Source organism: Sebastes fasciatus, chromosome 5 (assembly GCF_043250625.1).
Source record: "Sebastes fasciatus isolate fSebFas1 chromosome 5, fSebFas1.pri, whole genome shotgun sequence".
In the NCBI taxonomy this organism is placed as follows: domain Eukaryota; kingdom Metazoa; phylum Chordata; class Actinopteri; order Perciformes; family Sebastidae; genus Sebastes; species Sebastes fasciatus.
Genome location: NC_133799.1, coordinates 38,979,965 through 39,006,987, shown reverse-complemented (window position 1 = coordinate 39,006,987; position 27,023 = coordinate 38,979,965). Strand labels below are relative to the sequence as shown.

The following is a 27,023-nucleotide window of genomic DNA, read 5'->3' as shown; positions in this document are numbered from 1 at the left end:
CTCACTTCAATACACCCAGGTATCTGGCTGCTACAGCCTGACATGGTCAGGTATGACCAGTAGCTACTATTATTGTTAGCTAACATCAGCACACTTTAGATAGATATTGTTGTGTATCTGATATTACTGACTCAGTTCTCTGACTTTAGCCTCTTTTCTTGTGCTCCTGTTTCTACCATTACCCTTTGAGTGGCTGTTATTGAGCCAAAGTTACATCGTCTTGCCTAGTTTTGATCTTAAGGATGAGTGAAGGTGTGGTAGATGTAAGCTGCAACGATTAATGGATTAATTGTCAACTATTACATTAAACTTCAAATATTTTGATAATCAGTTTGAGTAATTTTTTAAGAAAAAAAAGTGAAAATGCTCTTATTCCAGCTTCTTAAATGTGAATATTTTCTGGTTTCTTTCCTCCTCTATGACAGTAAACTGAACATCTTTGAGTTGTGGACAAAACAAGACATTTGAGGACGTCATCTTGGGCTTTGGGAAACACTGATCAACATTTTCTGACATTTTATAGACCAAACAACTAATTGATTCATCGTGAAAATAATCAACAATGAAAATCAACTTTAGTTGCAGCCCTAGGTGGATGGCTTGTCGGTGGGAGTAACCTTTATCAGCGGTTTTGTGGATTGTAAGTACAAGCTGAAAAATATGAGCAGAAACTGTAAAAAGTTCTATTCTCCCAGCATAAAGAGTGAAGCTGAGAAGTAACTGGCTCGTCCTGTTACTGCAGTATTTACAGCAGTTTTCACAAGCGAAGAGATGAGTATGTGACAGATGTGGATTTTGAGAGGAGGCAGTTCTTTCCTGGGATTCAGTGTTGGTCAGGACAGGAGAGGTCCAGCTATATTTGTACTTTATTTTGCAGGACATCTCTTTTTTTATTTGCTATGTATAATAAAAGTATTTTGTGGATACAGTGAGATTAAGTAGTGATGCACAGATACCGATATCGGATCGGATATCAGACTGATACTGACTCAAATAGCTGGATCAGATATCGGAGATCTATTCAATTCAATTCTATGTTTATATACTTTATATATTATATATTGAAATTTACATTCTTTTTTAAGTTTTGACCAATTTGTTGCTGCATTAAAAAGGTTTACACTAGAATTATAATTCCTGATAATTTTGAAGATTTTTTACCAAGTTGCAAATTTACAATTTATCATTTTAATAATAAATATCAATTCAGTAAATATGTATGTATTTATCTGTTACATTGTGTTTTACAAATGTTTAAGTCCAGCCTCCATGTTGCCTTACACATAACAGAATGATCCCAGTCACTTCCACACAGTGAGGCATACAGCTGATTAATGAAACACTGATATCGGATCGGTACTCGGTATCGGCCGATACCCAAATCCCAGCTACCAGTATAGGGACTGAAAGAGTTGGATCAGTGCATCCCTAAGATTAAGACTAAAATTCGGTAAAGGTTGAACGTACCTGCAGGTCAAACAAGTTTGGAACTTGTATAACTGTTTATTTAAGAGTTTTATATTGTGTTGTATTTGATCTACAAAAGTCCTGTCGTTTTTATTGTAGCCATCTAACAATATTTCTAGAAACATGTTCAAACTGTGAGCCTGTATATCCAGCATCTTTTCTCACTGTAATATGACAAACTCAGTCTGGTGTTAATACATAGAAATCCAATACCTTTATTTTACATTCATACATCTATAACATTGTACAATAAGTTTAATGCAGTTAAAAAAAGCCCAATCCAAAAACAAGTCCTGAAGATTTACAATGATGAAGTTGCATGTTTTAAGGTTGGTGACAAGCATTTAAAAATATATACATACCATCTCACACACACTGAAAGGGTGGGTGGGGGGGTGGGTATAGGACAAGTATTGTCCTTGAGTTGTACCTTAATGGAGCTGGGCTGAACGGGGAGGGATTCAGACACCGTAGAGAAAGGCACATTGAATACACAGTGTATGTACAAACAAAAACCTCAACACGTACACGACTTTACTGTAGGAGCTAGAACAATGAGCAAAAACTGTAAACCTTCACTTGTGGAAATAAAAAACAAAAAAGTCACATCTATACAAATACATTTAAAGCAAAATATTTTCTCGGTCATAACAAAGCCGTACCTTGAAATGCATCTCAACACTTAAGATTGGCTCTGCCAGCAGAGAGCAATCCCACAGATAGAATAATTACACAATATGTCACAATATTTATGCAGTTGCCCACTTTATGTGCACCGACAACTGGTACCTCATGCATAACCTCATCAGACAGCAGCAGTCATCTGATATGTTTTAGACTAAATCCAATCATTTTTTCCTCCTCTTCACATGAATATGGCAACTTGACATGGTGCAACATGTACGTACATCTACGTAAAAATGTATAGACAGCTCTATACAGCCGCAAATCTTAAAATATATGTACCACCCGTCGATCAAAATTTTCAATACTTTCAGAAAAGTAAGTTCTCTGATATAAAATACTGTATTTTCAAAAAACAGATAGTTTACATTCCATCCTTCTCAACAAAATAAAGCTTTATATACGTACCTTCAAAGCTTAGAAACACTCCCAACATACATATATATATATATTCATATCTATATAGAAACAATAAAGTGACTAAGACGCCGTAAGTGGCTCTACGTTCACATGTAGTGGAAACCCGTTTAGAATGGCATACACAGCCAATTTGTCTAATGAACACAGTGTGGCACTACAATTTTGGATGATTGTACAAGTTGGGGTCTTTTAAATGCCAAGGTCAAGATTGCCTCCATTAAAACCGTTCTCCCAGCTCAGCACGCCTTCGTCAAGTCAGTGGGCATGTCCGCCGTCGACATGCGGTACTGGATCTTTGTGTTGGTGATGGCGCCGTGCTTCTGTCGAAGGTGCAGCCGCAGCTGACTCTTGTGACGGAAGTGCAGGTTGCATTTCTCACACTGGAAAAGGAAAGAGGCAACGTTATTTTAGGGCGTTTTGTGAAGTTATTATTGTTGTGTTTATTAAATGTTGTTAATTTTAGTCTTAATTCAGTCCCGATACTGGTAGCTGGACTTTGGTTATCAGCCGATACCGAGTACCGATCCGATACCAGTGTTTAATTAATAAGCTGTATGCCTCACTGTGTGGAAGTGAATGGGATCATGCTTTAATGTGTACGGCAACATTAGGCTGGACTTAAATATCACTTTCCTAACTTTGTAAAACAAAATGTGACCAATAAATACGTAGATATAAATTTCAAAATTAAAAGGAATAACAATTCAAGTGTAAACCTTTTTAATGCAGCAACAAATTGGTCAAAACTTTAACAGGAATTAAAATTACAGTATATAATGTATAAAGTATATAAACATAGAATTGAATTTAATAGATTGGCCCCATTGTCACCAATATCCTATCCAGCTATTTGAGTCAGTATCGGCCCGATATCCGATCCGGTATTGGTATCTGTGCATCCCTAATAATTGTATGATTTTGTAACTTTAAGAGGGGAAATACAGCGTATCAACCTACATGGTAGGGCTTCTCTCCCGTGTGTATGCGCAGGTGGCTCTTCAGGGTCTGCAGGTGTCGGAAGCGCGTTCCACAGATCTCACATGGATAGGGCTTCTCGCCTGTGTGGATCAGCACATGTGCGCGGAGATGAGCGACCTGAAACACGAACAAAACAAAAAAACAAAAAACAGCTTGAATCACTGACTGATGGAAACAGCATCTATGCAAACTATCATCGAGTTCTTCTACACAGACACACTTTGATGGGACTTTACAGACGGCACACGTATCCACTGTGTCAAAGCCAAAACACCCTTAAGGATGTTCTTCCCTGTAATTATGGGTGCTTGTGTTAAGCTGAAAATTACTATACCCACCCCTAGTTGCAGTTCAGAGATGAGTATTGGTGCTATTAGACTATACAATAGAGAGGGAAAATGTTTGATATGCACGGGTGTTATTACCTGTACAAAACGAGCTCCGCACGTCTCACATTTGTATGGCTTCTCTCCTGAGTGGATGCGAGTGTGAGTCTTGAGGTTAGCTGGTCTGTTAAACTGAGCACCACAGATATTACAGCGATACGGCTTCTCTCCTGAGAAGGAAATAGAAGAAAAGAACGTTAGAATTCAGCAGCAAAGGAGCCGAGACTCGACAGACTATAGATAGATCTCTGACGTACCCGTGTGGACGGTCTTGTGGCTTGCGAGGTTGCCCTTGTAGCGGAAAGCAGCCTGGCAGCGGTCGCACTTGTATGGCTTGTCGCTGTGCACTTGGAGCATGTGTTGTTTCAGCGCTTCGTCTTCAGCGAACTTGGAGTCACATTCGTTACAGAAGAATGTGCCGTTTTCTGTTCGTGAGAAATCATCGTTAAAGTCATAAATAATACATAATGATTTTGGATTTGTTACTGACATTTAATATCCGTCCTAAACTCACCACAACTGGAGTCTGAGTATTCCGAGTGCAGCTCTGCCATGTCCTCTGCTAGACGGGACCTGGAGGTGTTGGGACACACTTCTGAGTGCTGTGGGGACGGTGTGCCGCAGGATGAGCAGTTCAGGCGGCTCAAGTAGTGCGGAGGGTGGCTGTCACCGTTCCTCAGCGACCCCTCCAGTGCACTATAGACACAAAACAAATACTTTGAGTCAGACGTAAAACACACACTTCTAATCAGACGTAAACTAATATTTTAAATCAAATGTGATTCCAGATAAAGTTTCTAAAATGATCCTGGTGAATGTCCAAAATCCAGAACAGTAAACTGGATTACAGAAAACAAAAGTATTTAAAAAACATTGGCTCATATGAAATCTTCGCCCAGGACGTCATTCAAATTGATTCACATGTCAATTTGACATTTTCTTTTTGCAAAAATAAGCAGCTGTGTATCTGAAAAAGCCTCACCTGTTAATGATGTTGTTGAGACGACTGGCCTGGGGCACGGGTAGGTCCTCGCTGTGATCACTGCTCTTGCTCGTGGTTTGCGGGTCGAGGTTCTCCGAGTCACTAGGATGGAGGTAGGGCTGCAGGCCGAGGCGCTGAGGCGAATGGAGCAGCCCCGACTCCTCTTCCTTGGCGCTCTGATTCAGCACGATGAACTTGTACTTCTTCCAGTTGCGAGACTTGGGGTCCTGCGTGCCTTGCGGGGCTTGCGCCGCGGCGGCTTGGGAAGAGAGGCCGGCGTTTTTGCTACTGCTGGACTCCGTTGGGGAGTTGGGCTGGCAGTCTGATTTGAGGGGGCTCTGCGGGCTGCTCATGAGGCTCTTGCGTCCGGCCGAGGAGATTCCCAGCGGGTAGTGGTGGTGGATCAGGTCTTCCTCCGCCTGAGGAGCGTGATCTTTCCCAGAGTCTCTCTGGTGCTCGAGGGCCAGCGCAGGAAACGCGCGCTTCCTCGCGCCGAGAGCGATGGACTGGCTGACCCCCTCGTGGCTTTCCTTCCGCATCTCATCGTCTCGCCCTGCCTCCCTGGAAGCGTAGGTGGTGGAGTGAATAATGCTGGAGGAGCTGGTGCCAACCGCCCTGGTGTATTCTGCCCTGATGATGTTGGCGCCGTCATGCGGAGAACAATGCTTGTGGTGGATAGCACTTTTAGAGAGGTCAGCAAAAGCATTTTTGGCATCAGTCAGCTTGCAGAGAGGGAAAGGGAATCCTGGCATGGGAAACTGCCCGTAGAGATGGTAGTTGCTGGGGGTGCTGACCCCGTTGAACATGTTGGAGCCGTAGGGTCTCCCGTCCCTGAACGGAGCTACGCGGCTGTGCAAACTGTCAACAACATCATGGGGCCGGTAAGCATGGACATCCTGAGATAACACCAAGGGACTGACCAGGAACTCATCTCTGGGCAGCTTGGCAGACGGATCACTGCGGAAAGATAACAGAGAAGGTAACAAAACCACGACAGATGCTGATCGTGATGAATCTGACCGATGTAATGGAACCCCGTTCTGCCAACCTGGATTTGATGAATCTGTGGCAGGTGTCCACAACATGGTCCATCTGCAGGTAGATGGCCGTGTTCATGATCGCCATGATCAGACTCTCCTTTAGCGTGAGACGGGACGTGTACATGAACTCCAGCAGGATGGCGAAGCCCTCTGGGTCCACCTTTGGGTCCAGACTGATGGCGTTAAGGTTGCACTTGTGGGAGTCAGTAAAGATGCTGTAAAACAGCCCACTGCAGCCATGAGAAAGAGAAAGAAACACAGACAAAGGTCAGTCGCTTCATCTTTAAACTGTGGGAGAAATATAACCTGGCCTGATTAGAACACACACCTGCAAGCCATGAGAACAGTCTTGTGTGCACGAAACTGCTGCCTGTTAACCAAGATAGTGACGTCCGTGAGAATATCTCTGCTCCGCAGTCGATTCAGGTTGAGCAGGACGTCACTTGCATGGCGCGTGAATTGTATGCAGCTGTCTGCTGCGCAAGCCATTTTGTCAAGTTCTGCAAAAAGAAAAAAAAGTTTATTTCATGAAAAATAGTGCCCTGGTGAGTCAACACCACAATTCACCCCTCTGTATCAACGCCGGAGTAGAGGCAATCTTTAAGTTAATTCATTGGGCTGAAATTATTTATGATCCTCACCAGGTCTTCATATGTGTGGCAGATGAAGAAACAGATACAGCGTTCCTCCAGAAGGAGGCGCCATTTACTAAATAAACACTGTCTAGACATTTAAATTTCAGCCTTTGGAGTCATCTCTCTCCCCCTCACTTTCTCTCTCTCTGAACCACTGGCTGACAAGTTAATAAAACAAATGAAGATGAAGGGAAAAATGTATCACATGATTCTAACAGAGCGGAGCATGAAAAAGTATTCATCATATAATATTATACATTTTAACATTTATTTATTTATTTTTCTTTCGGAAATAACAAAAATAATGACTCCGTCGATTTTAATCAAATAAAAATAGCACTTATTTAAGTAGAAAAAAACAATAGATGCCCTGAGTATTATTTTAAATATTTTTTATTTAGCGGTTTTATTAATCACTTATCAAAAAGAGCATTAGTAGCCGTGTCTACTTATTTCTCTGAATTCATTCTAGCGGAGAAAAGTTTTTTCTTCTTCTTCTTCTTTCTTCCTCTTCTTCGTCGGATTCTCACTATGAATAAGCTGATAATAAAATAAGAACAGTAAATTCAGTAATTTTCAGCTCGTTTATTTCTGAAAACTTTTTTGTCAAACAAATAACTGAATTTAAATTTCAACCGCAAGATGTCCTTCACCGTGATTGAATGTTCCTAATAAACCGATGCAGCTGGCAGTTTATTAGAATGACAACAGTTGTCCCTGTTTGCTGGGATCCGACCTGAGACCAGCAGCGCTACATTCTCTTTCCTTTGCCAATAATAGGTCTTTTCAGGCACTTTAAGGGAGTGAAAACTATTATTTAATTAACTCAAAGCAGCTTCATAACAAGCACGCTGATTTATGACAGTATCCGCAACTCAATGTGAAGATTCGAGTCTGTAACTGGACACGTCCGAAAATAGAAGCAGAACAGAACGCAGCCTAAATAGGCTGATGTGCTGTGATCAGCCGGTAGTGATTTGACTGAGTTAGGACCTGCAGTCGGAGACTAACAAGCAGTGGCCTGATGTTTGAAGCAAGAATTAACTACATGTTCACTCAGCAACTCTATGGACTAACTTCAGTCAATCTGCCGGCGCCTATCAGAGTAGTAGCTCGTTCAAAATGACAGCACACACATTTTTGTCAGCCCAAATAGTAGCTCCTCAATATCTCTCTTGTTTTCAGGTTATTTGATGGGCCTAAACAGTCGAATTGTAACTGTCTAACCGAAACTCCGTGACAGAAATAAGGCAACACTTTGCAGCAACTCTGAACGCATCTCAGTAACACCTTCACACTCGGTGGCAGCAGCTCTGGAGCTCAGCATGCAGCGGAGTGGAGACAGTGGAAACACAACTTAGTGCGACGACGTGTCTTGTAGCCTCTACCGTGGAAACACACGCACACGCACACACACACCCTTCAGCACTAATGTTTCCGCTACAATGTTACGGTAACACAGGGGCTCGTTCGGCGCCGCCTTTTGCGCTCCATTAACCGTCGGAGCGGAGTAAAGACACGGTGAACGTGAAGCCACCATGCTGCCATAAAGACACGGTGAACCTGAGGGTACCATGCTGCCAGCAAAGTTGGTCTGACAGCGCGCACGAGCCGCCGACGCCACCACCACACTGTGTTGACACTTGAACGTTGCACTAAGTAGCATGAAATCAGAGCGCTTTAACATGAGAGGCTGCGCTGCTGCGCTGCTGGCTCTGTTAACACGAGAACCATGGGTAGAACCATGGACCCGGCTCTGGGTAGCCTTCACAGAGCTCAAAATCTGAATTTCCCTCGCTCTAAAACGAGCGTAATTACAGCTCTACAACATGACTGTGTGTCAGTGCGGCACTGGGAGCTCCAGCGAGTGGAGGGAGACTAGCCGTCTGTCCCACTGCCTCAAACGCAACCAGCAGTGCAGTGCAGCCGATCTGTCAAGAGAGCCGCGCGCTGCCTGTCACTACTGGAGCCACTTCAGTTTCGACTGCGCGCCAGCAGACCCAGTCCCAGTCCCAGACACACACTGTCCCGGCTTCACACACAGTCCCGGCTTCACTAACACCCAAACAGCACAAATGGACAAATAGCTCTTCTAAAACACCAGCAACACACAGTAGATAACAACTTCGCGCCAAATTAGAGGAAAAAAAGGAATTTAAAAAATCACCTGGTAGCGCTTTCCTAGAAACTTCTTGCATCACCACTTCTAAGAAGCCCAGTTCTAAGAATCAGACGAGCTCAATTCTCGGAATTTGAGCCCGAGACCGTACCACTTTCGCGTGGCGGGGGTGTGACGTTTTTTTCGCTTGTGGTGAAAACAAATACTTTCCAAAGCGGTATTTCTAACGCGTATTGCACTTAATGATTTTTACAGTAAACTCTGCTTAAACAAAATGTTTAAATGAGAAGAAAAATGTGAATTATTTGGTAAAATAACGCAGGAAATAGTTTTATAGTTAACCAAACCCCCCTGCTTTTGGTTGAATCCGCAGTCACAGGACGTCGAGTCGGCGACGTCACGAGCTGCTTAAACCCAGCCCCCGAAATTCTCCGAACTAATTTATATTCCATCATTTCAGCAATGTATCGTCCCGCTGCCGCTCAGCGCATTATACACACAGACCGACCCTCCGTATACATGCAACCTACAGCACACACACACACACACACACACACACACACACACACACACACACACACACACACACACACACACATATCTTAATTAGGCCCACGCGGACAGGTCGATGTGACAGGCGCGTGCTGTTCTTCTCATGCAGAATTGCTTTTTTAAAGGCAGAGTTGCTGCAGCTCCGCTGACTGACTACATACTGACTTCATAGACGGAGAACGCTGCGAGTCACCATCGGGGGGTTTGTTGAAAAAGGAAAGCTTTAATAGATTTATTATTCTTTATTATTAAGTCTATAGGCAGTCAGCTGAGCGTGTGCGTGTGGATGGGACTGTTAAATGGTTCGATGTCAGTGCATGGTGGGATTGTTGGCTCCAGTTTTACATCCTAATCAGCGCATATAACGGTGTCATATATTCGCCTTATTACCGCTATCGGGTTAAAGACACTGTTTTTTTTCAGACATTAAGATTTGGACTAATTGTAGGTGCGATCTGCGGTCCTGTAATAACTTTGTGATTACATAGAAAACTTGTTGCATGAAAGTGAACGCATCACAAATCTAAAAGCATGAGCAAAGGATAGCGTGCATAGAAATTTAATGCAATCAAGGCAGAATCAGGCATATGGGTATGATGTTTAGGGTATTAATGTTTAAAATGCCATGAGATCTATTATACATATTGCGAAATTTAATGTCATGGTGCTTTATGTATAACTCAACTGGACTCCTCAGCAGGCTCTACCCTCTTAAAATCACAGGTTTTAGACAGACTTGAACCTCTTGTTGTGTCTTTTTAAATGTTTTCTGCTTCCTTTTATTGAAAGAGTATGATGCCTGTGAAATTGCCCATGTCAGATAATGTGCCCACTTACAACAAAAACATAACTCATTGAAATGCAAAGTGAAAGTTTCCTGGAAAATTAATTGAATGCATTGCTGTGATTTTGTCTCCCCCCCCATTTAATTTAAGGCATGTGTACTCCCTGTTGCATCATTTCTCAGAGTTGGGTGAGAATAAACAGTCTTTTTTATACTTTTCAGCTTACTAGTGTTGTGTTTTATACTCCATGCTCTTTGAGTTTGAAAAGCAGCACCAGCCAGTCTTTTGGCACGGAAGAGAAAGTTGAACTTTCTTCCCTGCACGGAGCTGAGAAATGGTGTGAATTTGCATGTCTTTTACCAGTTCGTAGATGGTTTATGGTGTCTGGTTAGGGGATGTGTATACTGTGTGACAGCATCTGAAAAGTGTATTAATTTCATGAGTTGTGGGGAAGTATTTACTGTCAGTGACTCACCGTGGAAACTTTGTTTGTGGTGATTCCAGACCGCGGATTCCCCGTCTTTTCTCATTCCGTTCAGCCCTTGGCACAGAAGGAGCATTTGCTGAGCTGACAGGACACGACAAAGACAAGTTTACACAATTAATTAGAAGATATATTAGTTTACAGTACAACAGTGAAAGTGTAAACTCAATTATGTATCTAAATATATAATTTATCTTCAGTAGTTGTAATGCTACACAATAACACACAGAATCTCTGGTTAGATTTAAAAGCTCTGGTGGCACTATATCAATTAAATAGTGTAATGATTAAGTTGATGTTACGGAAGCCCTGAAAGGCAAGCAATACTTTTTTTTTCAGGTGATCCATTTTCTAAGTCTGATCTAAATTATTTTGTCTCCTGTGTTTATGATTTAAGAACAGGTAAAAAATAATGTTTTATCAGATAATCTTAATAATAAAATAAAATCACTTGTTTTCACACAGGAAAAAAGTAACTTAGAAAGATTATCATGGAAAAATATGTTTGTTCTTAAGTCATAAACAATGGAGAGAAAACAATTAAGATCAGACTTAGAAATCGGATCACCAAAAACAAAAGTTCTCGCTTGCGTTTCAGGGCTTCCATATAATATTCATGTCATTGTAAAGATCAAACAAATATTGAAATATGAGCTCTTATCAGTGTTCTTAATAATAACAATCAGTAACACAGCACATCCAATGTTCGAACATATAGCATTGTCATCTGTATTTGTATTTTATTTTGGTAAATATCCACATTTGTGACTTTAAATACCTCCACACCTATTGATTATTATATATTTTATCAAGTCTTTCAGGGATATGTTGTAACTCTCTCATGATATCATAGTTTTGTTTTGATGAAGATGAACAGGGAAGTGTAAAATGAATTTTATATATATCTAGATGATCTTGATTCTCATGTAAAATATTTTTTTTATTTTAAATTATTATTTATCTTGATTAAAATGTTTCTCTCATTTTCCACAAGACACTTTTTTGAGAGACATTTAAAAAATATATACTTGATACCAGTGTCATAACACAGTGGTGGTGACATGAGGTTTAATTAACATCAGAGACATTAGAGTAGTCAGGGTACAACAGACTGTCGCCTTTCTTTTCTTTTTGTTTAACCCTTTAAGTGACGCCACCACACTCCACTATAATGTACCCCACAGTTCCCTGTGGATTGCCCGAGCATCCGCCCATCTGGATCCGGCATCCCACTAAAAACACTCCAGGTGTTTACAAACCATTTGGGGGGGGGGGGGTGTAGAAAAAAAAACTTAAGACACACGCTTTCACAGCAACCTCCAGATTCAGCACTGCCAAATAAAGCTCCAAACAAAGAGCAGCGTCAACTTTATTTCAATCCACTTGGGGGATGTTTAAGGCGCTCCGGCACAGTTATGCATAATGCACGGCCATAAACCATCCAGGAGTTAGGAGAGAGATGTGTAATTTACCAAGGCCCCATGCTGTGCCCGGCTATAGAAGGAGGAGATAATTACTGCAAATCCTTGGCAAACTTTTACTCAACCAATTCCTAGCAAAAATCAATGACCCACTTAGAGAGGACAGAGGAAGAGAGCAGGGTAGCAGATCAATATCAATCTGTCTAAACTGACGGGGCACATTGTCACATTATGAACAGTGTATCGGTTAATCCTTGATCTCCATTCAGGCTGCATAATTAAACAACGGGTCATGACGTTAGGGTCTTGGTCTCTTTGTGCAGGCGGCACGCTGTTCAGAAACAATCCCAGCCAAAGCAGGTTGTGACAGTGATTCAAGTCGGCCCCGGCCAGTAACAGCTGCACATTATACAAAAAAAAGAAGCTTGTACAGTTCTGACACAGTGTGAAAACATCTCTAAGCCGTATCATTGCCTACACTTGGTGCATGATAGGTCATTGAATAGAAATGCCCACTGACAAAAGCCCGAGGCCCGGAGGTTGCCTCACTTCTTTTTTTTCTTCATAAACTGCACACTTTTGTCTCGTTTCACAGCAAATTTCTGCCAACTTCAGTGTTCATTGTCAGCAAAGATGTGAGTGTGGAGTTTTGTTCTGAGAGGCATGATGCAACCGAGCTGTAACACCAAACAGATAATGCTGTTAGCTACAGAGGTCTTTTTAGTTCCTTTCTTTAAAAGAATTTCTTTTCATATTGTTAAGTTTCACTTTTTTAACTCTATGCATCCCAGAAGCATTTTTTTTTTTTTTTTTACTTCTTTTGGCCGCAACACAGTGGCCCTTTGTCAAAAACCATTCCTTCCGCAGGTCTGGATTGTGACACGGCTACAGTGTTGTCTGTAAAAAGATTTGTCCTCTAGTCTTATTGTATGTATTCATACATTTTTCCCTTGATCGTCTATTTGTGCAGATCATTGAAAACAAATGACATGCATAATTTATAACGTCAGTTAAAGAACACGACGTGTAATAAATAGATGCAGTGAAAAATTCACTGATGCCACTTCAAAGGTTTTCTGAGCAGGTAATGATGAGCGCACTTTACTTGGAAGCTTGCCTTTTCCTTTTTATTTTAATTAACCGGCAAACTGGCAAGTTCTACTCTGACATGAAATCATGTCTGTTTGCAACAATGCCGCGGCGTGTCTCTGCACTTACACACTCCAGGTTGAAAGATGGCTTTCATCCCACTAGACAAGGTTAAAGCTAGAGTTGGTAAGAGTTGGTAATTTTCTTCAAAAACATTTTCATTACATCCCAACAGCAATCAATAAATCAAATGCTAAATGCAAAAAAATAAAAAATCTGGTATCTGTGGCTGTCCCAGGACTGTGATAAGTCTGTCCAATCATTTCATTCGGCCTGAATGAAATGTGTTTAATAAATAATAAATAATGCAATAATGCTCAAGGCATTTAGCATGCAATAAGTATGCCTTTCTTGATTTCCATGTGTCTTTTGTATGTCATGTATCGTGTACTGACTGCAATGTAAATGCATCCACGTATAAATGCTACGGTAAGAGTTAGTGGGGTATTATAAAAAGCGAGAAAGACCACTTATTGTGGGAGGATGGGAAGGTGGATGGGCCCATCAAACATTGGACAACGTTAGAGAGCGGTGTAGAGTTTTTTTTTGTAAGTTACGTTAATGTTTTTTATAGATGTTTATGACGTGTTTTCCGTAGTTGTTTCCGTACGTGTTTTACTTAGTTTACTTACTTATTTTAAGGCCATGTGTGACATTTTTCCTTATCCTAACTAAGTGGTTTTCTTGCCTGAACCTAAGTTAGTGGTCTTCTTGCCTAAACCCAACTATGGATTTGCGTGGCGTACAAATGACACGCGAAAGCAGCAAGCAAATGACATGTGAAAACGCTAAAATGCATACTCATGACATGCGGAATGTCCGTGTAATGTTGTGGTATTTATACGCCTCCGCATGAGACAGGGTTGGATCATTTTGGGGGAATATCATAAACGTTTGTTTGCCACAGAGCGTATTTTCTGCAATAATCCAAAACCCAATGTCGAGGGAACCCAGGGCGATGCTAACAAGCTAGCAGCTTGTGGAAGACTCCGGTGACACGCAATGAGTGTACGGGCAGAGTGAGCGCGCGCAAATAGGTAGGTAGCCCGTCCAATCATTACATTTGGGCTGAATAAAATGATTGGACGGGTTTATTACGGTTCTGCGACAGTCACAGATACCAGATTTTTTTTCTTTCTGTATGTCAAAGCATTTAATTTATTGATTGCTAACAGGATGTAATGCAAATTTCAACAAATAGAACAAAAAATTTATTGAACAACACCCTACCTTTAATATAATTGAGTATGAACATGTTTTGGCAGAGCACTTTATTTAGATTGTTTCCCTCTTCTTGAATACTTTAATAGTGAACTCAGACGTTATGCATGTATTATAAAGCAGCAGCAACAACAGAACAAGTGGTCAATAACGAGGCTCTCTGGACACGTGAGAGCTCACTTTGGAGTAAGTTTGTGCAGTGTGCCTGTGTGGATAACCTTGAGTTCCTGCTTATGCAAGCTACATGCTAAGGCTATAGTCAGAGCAGAGGCGTGATGGTAGGCTAGAATTCCAATTTGGTCAAATCAAAGCATGTAGATTCAGGAGTTTCTCGAGGCCAGCTGAGAGGAGCCAGGAATGCAGCCTGCGGAGTCGAACTCGATGGAATTTTCCACGCATTCCAGAAACAGTTCCTTGCCAGTGTGCCATCTGCTGGATGATGGGTCAGTTACTTCAACAAAACACGAGGAGATATGCTGTAGTACAAACGTGCAGTAATAGCTACGATCATTACAAGTCTTCCTCTTTTCTCTCACATGCAGGGCTGCATAACACAGGAGTTCCAAGAGCACACGAGGAAGAGTTGTTCAATTTGGGACAACTTCTGCACAGATTAGTTTCAAAGTCATGTTGTGTGTCTCTACAGGGACTCAGCTCGGTGTTTTAACAGAGGTGTATCCACTCTCAGTGATAGGGAGCTTTAGCGCAGAGATTCAAACGGTAAACAAGTGGCTCTTATTTCTTTGCACCACCCTCAGTAATGATCCAATAAGAATCATCTGTCTGAATCAGCCCCCCTTTCCCTGCACTGCTGTCACAACACCTATTAGTTAGTATCAGGCTGTAGATCTGGATGTGCTGGGTGTGTGTTGGGAACGTTGCAAGGCTCCTTTCTCATATCACAGCATGTTTTTTTGTTTTTTTCTTTGACTTTAGGAACGTGCATTCTCCTGCTTACAAAACTACCCGTACTGTACAGAAGTGATTAGCAGGCAGAAAGTGAACAGTTGAAATAATGATCTAAATTTAAGCCAAAAAAGGGTTCAATTATTAGCTGAAAGTCGTGGATAAATAGTTGAAAGATTCAGCTTCTGCCACTTCAAGTGGTAGTAAGAATGCAAACCAAATTGGTCTAAACAATGACAATAAATTGTATTTAAAATAGGGCTGTCAATCAATTCAAATATTTAATTGTGATTAATCGCATGATTGTCCATAGTTAGTCGCAATTAATCACAAATGAATTGGACATTTTTTATCTGTTGTACCTTGAAGGGAGATTTGTCAAGTATTTAATCCTCTTATCAACATGGGAGTTGGCAAATATGCTACTTTATGCAAATGTATGTATATATTTATTATTGGAAATCAACTAACAACACAAAACAATGACAGATATTGTCTAGAAACCCTCACAGGTACTGCATTTAGCATAAAACAATATGCTCAAATCATAACATGTCAAACTGCAGCCCAACAGACAACAACAGCTGTCAGTGTGTCAGTGTGCTGACTTGACTATGACTTGCCCTAAATTGTATGTGATTATCATAAAGTGGGCATGTCTGTAAAGGGGAGACTCGTGGGTACCCATAGAACACATTTAAATTCACATATCTTGAGGTCAGAGGTCAAGGGACCCCTTTGGAAATGGCCATGCCAGTTTTTCCTCGAAGAAATTTTGCGTAAGAGCGTTATTTAGCCTCCTTTGCGACAAGCTAGAATGACATGGTTGGTACTAATGGATTCATCAGGTGTTTTAGTTTCATATGGTACCAGTATCTTCACGATAGCAACGCTTGAACCTAAAACTCACAAGTTACATTAATGCGTTAAAGAAATTAGTAGCGTTAAAACAAATTTGCGTTAACGTGTTATTATCGCGTTAACTTTGACAGCCCTAATTCAAAAATATAAATATAACAATATCCACTTTTTTGTAGTGTTATTTTACATCCACTTTAAAATCAACTGAAATGAAAATATTTGGAAAATAAAAGGTAGTGTTGGTGAAGGGGTGTTTAAAGTTCATCTGCTGGGAATGTTGGAGTATGTCAAATAGAAAAGGTTGTATCTATCCAAGCTGTATCTATGTAAAATGCCTGCCGAGATGCTCAAAGAATGTTTCAGCATGTTCATTTCACACTGTGATCGAACATAATGGGGATATTGTTCAACACTTTGGTGACAAAGCGGTTTGTGGAATAGTCACAAAATTCAATGTATTGATTGCTTACATAGACACGAATTTCACATTTTTTTCATGATGGTCAGCACGAAATTAATTCATATGTAATCCACCTAATTTTGAATCGGGAAGTATAGAGAGCTGTGTAGGTAGGAGGTCGTGATGGATGAGTGGGTCAAAAAACACAACTTTCCCCAGGAGACCACTGTTCCTGTTCCGTGTGAAACCAGATGTCAAAGTTGATTTATTTGTCACGTAACTTCCAAAATTAAGTTACGCCACTTCCGGTGTTATTTAAACCTAAACCAGGATTTTTTCTTAAACCTAACTAAGTACTTTTGTAGCCTAAGCCTAACCAAGTCGATCTATTCCTAGACCTAACTAAGTATTTTGTAGCCTAAGCCTAACCAAGTCTATCTTTTCCTAAACCTAACTAAGTAGTTTGTAGCCTAAGCCTAACCAAGTCTATCTTTTCCTAAACCTATCTAAGTAGTTTTATTTTGAAAAGACTGGAGCGGAAATTGACACGTGTGTCACGTGTTGCTCGACTGGAAATTTGTGTCTATGTACGAATCAAATAGATACAATTTTGTTACTATTTCACGAACTGCCGTGAGACTGTGTTGGACAAGGCACGTAAACTGTGACGATTTCATTTCAGGCTTGTCATTTGCACTGTTTAGGCAATACAGGTGACATTTCTTCTGTATTTCCATTGTAGCGGTGGAATCTTCCAATATCAACATGTTTATGGTGAAGTTAACTATGAAGGCCACTAAACCAGTTTTGATTCTTCATTTTGTATTCACAAGCACTGTATATTGAATCTGGACTATAGAAGTAAAACATAATGAGTTTGTAGAAAGTCGCTCCACATAGTCACAGTCAGTTAACTGTTGCAGCTCTCTCTCGCCACTGCACTCCGGCCCAATTTAGCTTTCAACTATTAAATTCTCCTTTATGTTACATTGCTCCCACCGCCAGGTCAAAGTAGCTGTCTGCATCTAATGCCAACTGCTGATACTGGTCTACGGGGCTGGTTAAACAGGAACTACACACACCTAGCTGCAGGCCACGGTTCAACAAGAAGCACACACAAATCAGCAGCAGCAGCAGCAGCAGCAGCGGCGCATTGAGCACATCCACCACCTCAGCTCTCTGTCTCTACTGCTGCTGTGTTAGAAAATATGAATAGAATCATGGGTAAGGCATTGTTACATTTCTTATTAAACATATATATTTCCTCAGATGCAAACACGAGAGGTCAAGTCCAGTGCAGTTACATTAAAAAAGGGCTCTAGATGAGCTTTCATAATTAGATTTCATGAGAGAAATCTGGCATTAGCCCTCAGTGTAGAGATCATCATCAAACGCTCACAGCCTCCATTAGTATATAGGTGTATTTTCATGTCAGGTTTTTTTTTTTGGTGGGGGGTTGGGGGAGTTGTTCCTCCAGCCAAAAGCACTAAATGGATTTAAATCCAACATGGAAACATGGGATTGGTGAGGATGAAAGCAATCCCACCAAGCCCCAGAAGTAAACTGCTTTACCCAGAAAAACTCTGGGTACTGACATGAATTCAAAAAGAGATAATTCAAACAATTTCATGAAATTTCAAAGAAAATATATGCAAATTTAAATTGTTGTTTTGCAAACAAAGAATACATATCTTTTAAAAAATAAATAAATACCATTTCTCTTATCTTTATATATAATTTATATCTAATTTCTGAATATAATCTGTGTTAGTTTTGCATAAAATGTCTGATTATTTTTATTGAATTTTTTTCTTCGTCTCGTCAGCGCCCACACGCTTATTTCAGCTAATACATGAAGCTTTCTCCCTCTAAAAGTCTGGAAAACCTCCCACTCTTTATGTTTGCTAGAAACAAATCAACTCACATAACCGTCAGGCCTCATTAATCTGCATTTATGCACGTTTGAAATGGGAAAAAAAAATGAGCATATTTTTGGTTGCAATTAATTCTTTCTAATGCATCATAGTTAGCAGCTACTGGATCCCTCAGTGCTTTCATTAAAAGTAAAAAATGCCATGTGGAAGTGCTGATGCAAGAAAGCAGAGTGACTCCTCCTGTGTTCAACACATCCGCATAATTGTTATCTGTTCTACATCTCTTGATATCTGCTGCACTTTGAAATATTTTGTGCTCTGTGTGCATGGGACCACAAGCATTTCTTGATATAATCACATGTGAATTTAGCAGAAAATCCACCTACCAAATTTCCTCAACCGTAGTATTGATTGCATTGTGCATTAATGATATGTTTTAAGGAGACTTTTGATGGTAAAAGCCTTTTTTGACATAAAGATTTAAACACTAACGTGTTTTTGTCTTTTATGCAGATTCTCGAAGGGTACAGCTTACGTGAAAATCAAACAGGTCTCTCAAATCACTCAGATGTCTATTTTACATGTTTTAACCTACCATAGTTAAACCCATGGGGACATTATTTATTGCTTTCGGTACTCCCATTTGCTTATCAGATGTCAGTTGTCTTATCGTGACCCCTGTGAACGTTACTTTGCATGCTCACTCGTGTTAATGTTGTGACTGAGCAGGCGATTGAGCAGTATATTGATCTGATCTCTGAGATTAGCCGACCATCATAACAGCGGTATGGAAATATAATGCTCTATCACTTATTTCAGTGCAGGAGAGTTTCTGGCCTTTTTCTGTGGATACAGTTTGTTCATGGTAGACAAAAGAATGTGAACAATTTCATGACCAGAGGTAGATATACTGAAATTATGTTTTTAATATAATGGCTTTACTGGAAAGAAAAAGCCTTGTGTCCTTATGTTGCAGGACAATATATGATGGCTGTCAATTGATTAAAATATTTAATCGCAATTAATCGCAAATGAATCACACATTTTTTATGTTCAAAATGTACCTTAAAGGGAGATTCGTCAAGTATTTAATGCTCTTATCAACGTGGGAATGCTTTATGCAAATGTATGTACTGTATATATTTATTATTGGGAATCAATAACAACACAAAACAATGACAGTTATTGTCCAGAAACCCTCACAGGTACTGCATTTAGCATAAAACAATATGCTCCAATCATAACAACAGCTGTCAGTGTGTCAGTGTGCTGACTTGACTATGACTTGTCCCAAACTGCATGTGATTATCATAAAGTGGGCATGTCTGTAAAGGGGAGACTTGTGGGTACCCAGAAAACCCATTTACATTCACATATTTGGAGGTCAGAAGTCAAAGGACTCTTTTGGAAATGGCCATGCCAGTTTTTCCTCACCAAAATTTAGCGCAAGTTTGGAGCGTTATTTAGCCTCATTTGCCGGCTACAACCTAAAAACCGCAAGTTGTGTTAAAGCGTTAAAGAAATAAGTGGCATTAAAATGACTTTGCATTAACACACTATTATTATGTTAACTTTGATGGCCCTAATAAAAATCCAAAATCATCGTCCAATCAAGTATGTCAAGTATTTCCAAAATCTTTATATTAATTTAAACTTTTTCTTTAATTCAAGGAATTTTTCTTTTTCATCTGTCTCGCAATGCATTGATGAAATATTGTCATTGTCAGTTGCGCAGGCGTTGAGAAACAGAAGAAAGATGCCTTACCTTTTTTTTGCTGGAAGGAGTGAGGCATGATGGGATCTGTAGTAGGAAATCAGGAGGAAGTGCTGCACCTTGAATTCGAAGCTGTGAGCCCAGTTCAGGAAGCGAAGGGGCCTCTTCCAAAAGTCTTTTCAGTGAGCGGTGCCAGTCACTAAGATCAGTCAACTTCTCTACCTGACTATAGTTAGATCCAGAGCACAGCCACAACTCTCAACCCACCTTACTGTTTTCACCAGAGTTGTATTTTCTGGCCAGCAGCTGGATGTTCCGGGATGCAGAGTCTGACTGGTGCCCGAGCCCTCCTCCTCCTGAGTGGCAGCTAAAGCTGGAGGGATGAAGCTGTCTTCAGTGTAAAAGGGCGCAGAGTGTGTGTCTCGCGGTGGCGGAGCAGCTCTGGTGAAGCCTCATGTCTGTCAGTGTTCAGCAGGACAGGAACGCTTCTGGAAAGGCGGGCACGGTAGCAAGGGCTGAAGTGAGTCAAGTCGACTGAGCACGCTTCATGTTAGTGAAACGGTCCACAGGGCATCTCCGGCTCTCTGAGCTGATAGGCCGCCTGCACTCTAGCGTTCATTGATTGTAGCACTCAGTCGCTCCACTTTTCCACGAATGCTAAAACCGTGGGGCAGGCTCAGTTTTGGAGGAAGAAGAGATTAAACAGCCTGTAAAATAATCCCAGTTTTCCTATATATAATTCATTTGAATGAAGAGTCTAAAATCCCATTAAGCCACAGGAGCACAGACCAGACAGTGCCTTTAACGTGGAGGAAACTCCTGGAGCTCAGGCCATCTGCCAGATTACAGTTTTTCATATACGCCAATGACACATTGTTTTATAAACAGAGCTTTTATACAACAAACATTTCAGTGTCCTGCAGCATTAATCTACCTAAGCTTATCTCAATCCATGGAACTAGATATTGCTCTTTATAACTTGTCTAGTGGAGGGGGTTTATTACATCACACCAGCTGTCACTTCAATCTGGCACAGCCAATGGGAAAGCCAGCAATGCGGCTGAGGGAGGAAACTCCTGAAAACAGCAAAGCATTATTTGGGGAAAATGGCTAATATCAGTGTTATATTTGTTTTTTTTAATCACTTGTGGCAATATCAAATAATTAGAGCTGCATGTAATTATTTTAATTTGTTTTCACCCGTGATAAAGCCCTTTACTGCACATGAATCCATAGTGTTAATGTAAAAGCAAGAATTTGAGTGAGCATATCAGCGTGTAATCGCTCTCGACACCTGATGCTGAACTCAGATTAAATGAATACACATGCTGTCCGTGCAGATAAACTCACCTCAAAGAAATTCCCAAAGCTCTTGCTATTAACAGCCATATATATATATATATATATATATATATATATATATATATACAGTATATATATATACCGCATTGGCCGATTCAGCACATCCTTGCGATACGTCAACGTCGCCCGCCATATTGGGGAAGGCGGGACTGGCCTGTAAACAAATACAAGTGAACAGGGGAGCTGACCTTGTTCTGGTTAAAAAGCACAATAATGTCTACATTTCTCAACTGATTTTAATAAGTCATTTTTATATTCAAGCATTTATGATGTACGTGGAGTAAAATAAGAAAGTTTTGTCTCCAGTTACTTAAAATCTTGATTCTAGGCTATAATCGCTGCTAGCTGTGTATCAACGTTAGGCCTAATGTTACATGAACTGAATTATAACCTTAACACCTTTTAATTTTACCAGTGGGCAACTCCAGGGTCTGAGAAGTGAAGCCAATGTGGAAGTGGCTTAAACCTGCATTCTTTCTAATAGCCAGCAGGGGGCGACTCCTCTGGATGCTAAAAGAAGTCTGATTGTATAGAAGACTATGAGAAAATGAGCCTACTTCTCTCTTGATTTATTACCTCAGTAAACATTGTAAACATGAGTTTATGGTCTCAGTCGCTAGTTTCAAGTCTTCTTCAATACAGCATGATATTCATTTAGTAAATTATGGTTCCATTTAGAGTCAGATAGACAGATGATGCTTTAGGGCGGGGCTACCTTGTGATTGACAGGTCGTTACCACGGCGTTGTCCGGTCTGGGAGTTGTCCGTGTTTCCATCTTAGAACTTTAACCCTTTCACAGTGTGTTTTCAGTGTTTAGTGTTTTTCACTAAAATGTCTTATTCAGCATTCAGTTGTTCTTAGCTTCACCCTCTCGTGTCACTTCTGGTTGCAAAAAAACAACATGGTGACAGCCAAAATGCTGAACTCGAGGCTTCAACACCGCAGTCCTCAAACCAATGGGTGACGTCACGGTGACTACGTCCACTTCATACAGTCTATGAATTTTACTTACCTTAAAATAGCGTTGAATTAAAAAAGTTAGCTAAATATTGCTTGTTAAAAAACCCATGACATCAGCTTTAATGTTTGCGATATTAGACACGTATCGTAAATGTTGTTTTAAACAGGATATTATGTTAGACATGAAGATCTATAAGCTAACATTAGCTTTGGTCAAGGATTAGCTAACAATAACAAACGCTAGCTAGGTCTTATCTGATGACCTATGGAAGCACACGTTTTGTGAAGATGTAACTTAAACTGTAATGTTGATGATGTGAACAATTCTTAAAGGAAAATGTGTCATGAGAGTACGGCTTTTTAATTAACTATTGAATCCCACCATATCAACGGACAGACCGGCCGGTGATCCATGTTCTTTTCACCAAAACCTTTTTTACTCTACGTAGATATCCATAAATGCTTGAATATAAAAATGACTCATTGAAATCGGTTGAGAAATGTAAACTTTATAGTGCTTTTTATCCAGACGGCAGCTCCCCCATTCACTTGTACTTGTATACAGGCCAGTCCTGACCTCCCCAGTATGGCGGCGATCCTAAGGCTAATGTGGCATCTACATGTGTGTATGTATATATACTGTATATATATATATATATATATATATATATACGTATGTGCACAGTTTTACTGTGTCAGCACCAGGCACTGTGTTGCTTATGAGTGCTGCCATCATCACAGAAAAATAAGAGATGCATGTATCAGAATGCACACTTACTGTATACACTTATTCACAAGAAGAACCAAACATGAGAGGGAAATGAGATGTTATATATGAGTGTTTGACAGATCTGTACAGTATGTTCGTCGCAGCCATGGAGATAATCCATTGGATGAGTGGACTAATATTCAGCCAATCCTACTAAAGCCAAATTAGTCCCAACACATTTCCATCATGTTTCAGAATAAAGCAGCCCCAACAATCTGAGCTCTTGGGATAGTGACGGCAAATGACCGGTGAGCCCTCAGATCCCCGTGATCCCGGGATAAACTTCTCATGAAGAAGCTTAAACCTCTGAACTGACACACAAAATGAAAGCCAACAACAGGTCACAGCGCCTCAGAGGAAAACTTTGATTACTGTGTTGTCCTCTTACTGTCACCGGCAGCCACGGTGAGGCAGAAAGAACCTGGGCAGCGCTGGAGATGAATGTCAATAAAGACATCAAGACTGAGTGGAGTCCAAGTCATCGACCCCCCCTCTCTCCTGCTCTGTGGGGGCTTATAAGAGGATGGCTTCTGTAGAGCAGTGTATGAGTGACCTTAATCATCAGAGGGATATTTGGGTTTTATTCGGCAGCGGCGGTCATCACTGTGTTTGACTGGCAGGCATAAAAAAATGAGAGGGGGGGGGGGGGCAAGGTCGGTTTGCAAAGTGTAATCCATATCATCCCGTTACAGAGGCTGCGCTGCCATTGGCCCGGGGCCAAACAGCGCCAAACACATTTTTGATGTTGATAATGATGTCGGATTATGCTGTCATCTGATGTAATTTCGGCCCGCATCAAATTAACAAAAGAGGGATCAAGCAAATTCTTTAAAAGGGACCATTTCTTGTTGCAACCTTCTAGATGTAAACATGATTTCATGAAGTGTTTATTTTGGGGTTTTTATAGCCCAGAGAGACATCATCATATTTCTGCCTTTGCCTTTCCCTCCGAAATATAACATCAACGATTCACAGCATCCTCGCTCTCTGCAGCATGCCTTGCAGTAATTCACATCAACAGGGTCTGAAAAAAAATAGTCTGGAAGTTGAAAACAGTGACCCTGCACTGTCTGCAGAGGAATTTAACACCTACTTTCTTTTCCAAGAAAAACATTTAAAGGTACAGTGTGTAACAATTAGGGGGATCTATTGGCAGAAGTGGAATATGATATTAGTAACGATGTTTCCATTAGTAAATAATCACCTGAAAATAAGAGTCGTTGTGTTTTCGTTAGCTTAGGATGAGCCCTTCATATCTACATAGGGAGCAGGTCCTCTTCATGGAGTCCGCCTTGTTGGTCTGCCATGTTTCTACAGTAGCCCAGAACGGACAAACCAAACATTAACTTTTCCTGCTTGGGCTGGACTCGATAACGTTGCTCACTTCCGTCACTCACTTCCAACGTGTACACACACACACACACACACACACACACACACACACACAGCAATGGCTCTACTCCAGATGGCTCTATAGAGGGCCATTTGCGTTTTTGCGTCAGCCACTGCAGCTCTCCAACACGCTTGGCAGACTGGAGAGGCTTCAGTTTGTTGCAATCTCCTCACCTCACCGCTAGATACCGCCAGATCCTATACACACACTGGACCTTTAAAGGTCCAGTGTGTGTAGGATTTGGCGGCATCTCGTGGTGTGGTTGCAGATTGCAACCAACTGAGTACCCCTACGCTCACTCCTTCCTTTCTAAGTAACTTGAGCAAAAGACTGTTGACGAAAACACAACCATTCTTAGTTTCAGGTGATTATACCCCAATGAAAACATAGTTATGAATATTATATTCCATTTCTGTTATTAGATTCCCCGAAATGTTACACACTGTTCCTTTAATTAAAATGTAGCCCTCAGTGAGTGAGGCAGACTGAATTTATAGATTATTAATCAATCTAGCAAGTTTGTCAGTGTCACTTGGATTCTTTCCAACACATATGGATTTGAAATCACAGACTTCCCATAAACAACCTGCTGTATTGCATTGCTGCAGTTTCCTGGACTGTTCCAGGTCGTCTGTGCGTATGATAACCTTTCCGAGGCAGTCAACTGCAGGTAATTATCACATCAGAAAAGGATAATGCTTGCTTGTCATTATCACTTACCTGCTATCACGTAGATCTGTAATCTAGCGCCACTACGAGCCTTTGTTGTGCCAACATGGAGTTCCCCGGTAACCACGGCGGCTGCTATCAGCTCTAATAAAGGTCACAAGTGCCTAATCTCATGCTTTGCATTAGTTGGCATTTATAGAGTGGAGAGAAAATATACTTCTGAGAGACACACAATGGATGATTTAAAGTGACAGCTCTGTCTTAGACATTCTAGGATTGTCTTTCTTTAGCAAACACACTATAGAGTCTGTGAGTGCTCAGAAAGCGTGATCTTCAGTATCAGGAATAAAATGTGTTTGAGGCATTCAGATGCGATATTTCATTGTGTCAGTATTCTAGTACAATGACGGTCTGTTGAACGTTGATACCGGCAAGAACAAATATTCAAAAGAAAGATCAAATTCAGTGTTCAAGTTACAATCACATAGATTCTTGTTGCTGTATTATGTTAATACAGTTGATCAAAACTAGCTTATATATGTATCTCCTTTTAGCTCAAAGATCTGTTAAGCCAAATTCCGTGGGCGCTCATCAACTGTGACATAATAGGTGAGGCTCTTAGTCTAAGTAAGACTAAGGAGACTAAGGAGAACCAGCAATAGCTAACGTTAGCTTTGTACAGCTTTGTGACATCTTCCGTCCTTTCTTGGACCACAGACTGTATATAAAGATGGACGACGCGTCTCCACTTCCTCCCACTATGTTCCTTCACTGTACAGAAGTGAAACCAAAAAATCCCAGATATGGGAGCTGCCATTTTGAGATTTTGACGTCATTTGGAGCCAGAGTCTGCGCAGTAGTGATCGGGCGGTGGAGCCGCCGTATCGAGGTCACCCGCCCTTACCAGTCGCGAGCTGACAAGGCCGCAGCTTGTCAGCGAAAGAGACACAGAGCTGTCAATCATGACGTCTCGGCCCCTTTTTATAGCATCAAATAACTAATTACAACCAAACTTATCAGATAAATGAACACTTGAACATACATCAGCGTGATAAGGGCCATATTCAGACCTGGTATTAACATGCATCCTCAGTGATCCGATCACAAGTGGACAGCTCTAAGTACAGGTGTGAACACACTCAAGACGCATTGAGGATGCATTGAGATCGAAACTTTCAGACCACATTCAGAGGTGGTCTGGACCACATACGACCACATTCTTTTAGCAGTGTCTACGTTAATGTGTCTTGGGCCATATTAAGGACCGCCTACTCATCTGATGTCCAGCTTGGATCCGCCGGATCACCGCGCCCCTCAGGTGAACAGACAGGCAGACATGGGCGCTTGTCAGCATGGAAACGGCCTCTGTGCTCTACTGGATCCTGTCGGTACAGCTGTACTTTTTTAAAATATGGGCTTGTCGGAGATTTTTGTTCCGCTGCTCTGCGCGGAGCTGACACCCGACTGCCCGCCTATTCTCTGTCCTCCCCAGCTCTATGGAATGCTGTACCCCACTGTTGTCTGGCAAAAGCAGCTGTGCCGACGGCGTGGAGGTCCTCGGGGACCGCCGGTACGATAATCTTTTATTTTGATGTTAAAGGTACTGTTTGTAAGAATCAGAAATGTCTTGTTAACAGCGACACCTGTGGCCGTTAAGTCAACTAAAGTCAGTGTTGCTCGCGCTTGTGCTCGCGCTACATTGAAATGAACGAACATCGCTCAACACAGTGAGGCGACACACGTCAGCTAAAACCACAATATCACTCTATATTTCAGCTGCTTGGCAGTAAT

At 41.1% G+C, this 27,023-nt stretch overlaps 1 protein-coding gene across 3 annotated transcripts; it reads right to left on the bottom strand.

The window, feature by feature from the left end:
• Nucleotides 1-1,666: 1,666 nt before the first annotated feature.
• bcl6aa (BCL6A transcription repressor a) lies at nt 1,667-20,172 on the bottom strand. Of its 3 annotated transcripts, XM_074636651.1 has the most exons (10): nt 20,130-20,172; nt 10,524-10,616; nt 6,286-6,457; nt 5,966-6,187; nt 4,918-5,874; nt 4,450-4,631; nt 4,193-4,360; nt 3,975-4,105; nt 3,529-3,666; nt 1,667-2,951 (listed from the first exon to the last, which is right to left on the bottom strand). In XM_074636651.1, the coding sequence occupies exons 1-10, from the start codon at nt 20,155-20,157 to the stop codon at nt 2,808-2,810; spliced, it is 2,235 nt and encodes a 744-aa protein (XP_074492752.1). In that variant the 5' UTR covers nt 20,158-20,172; the 3' UTR covers nt 1,667-2,807. The 3 variants fall into 3 exon arrangements, with proteins under 3 accessions (XP_074492752.1, XP_074492753.1, XP_074492754.1); XM_074636652.1 differs by lacking the exons at nt 10,524-10,616; nt 20,130-20,172 and adding an exon at nt 8,760-8,883; XM_074636653.1 differs by lacking the exons at nt 10,524-10,616; nt 20,130-20,172 and adding an exon at nt 6,599-8,725.
• Between the last annotated feature and the right edge of the window lie 6,851 nt (nt 20,173-27,023).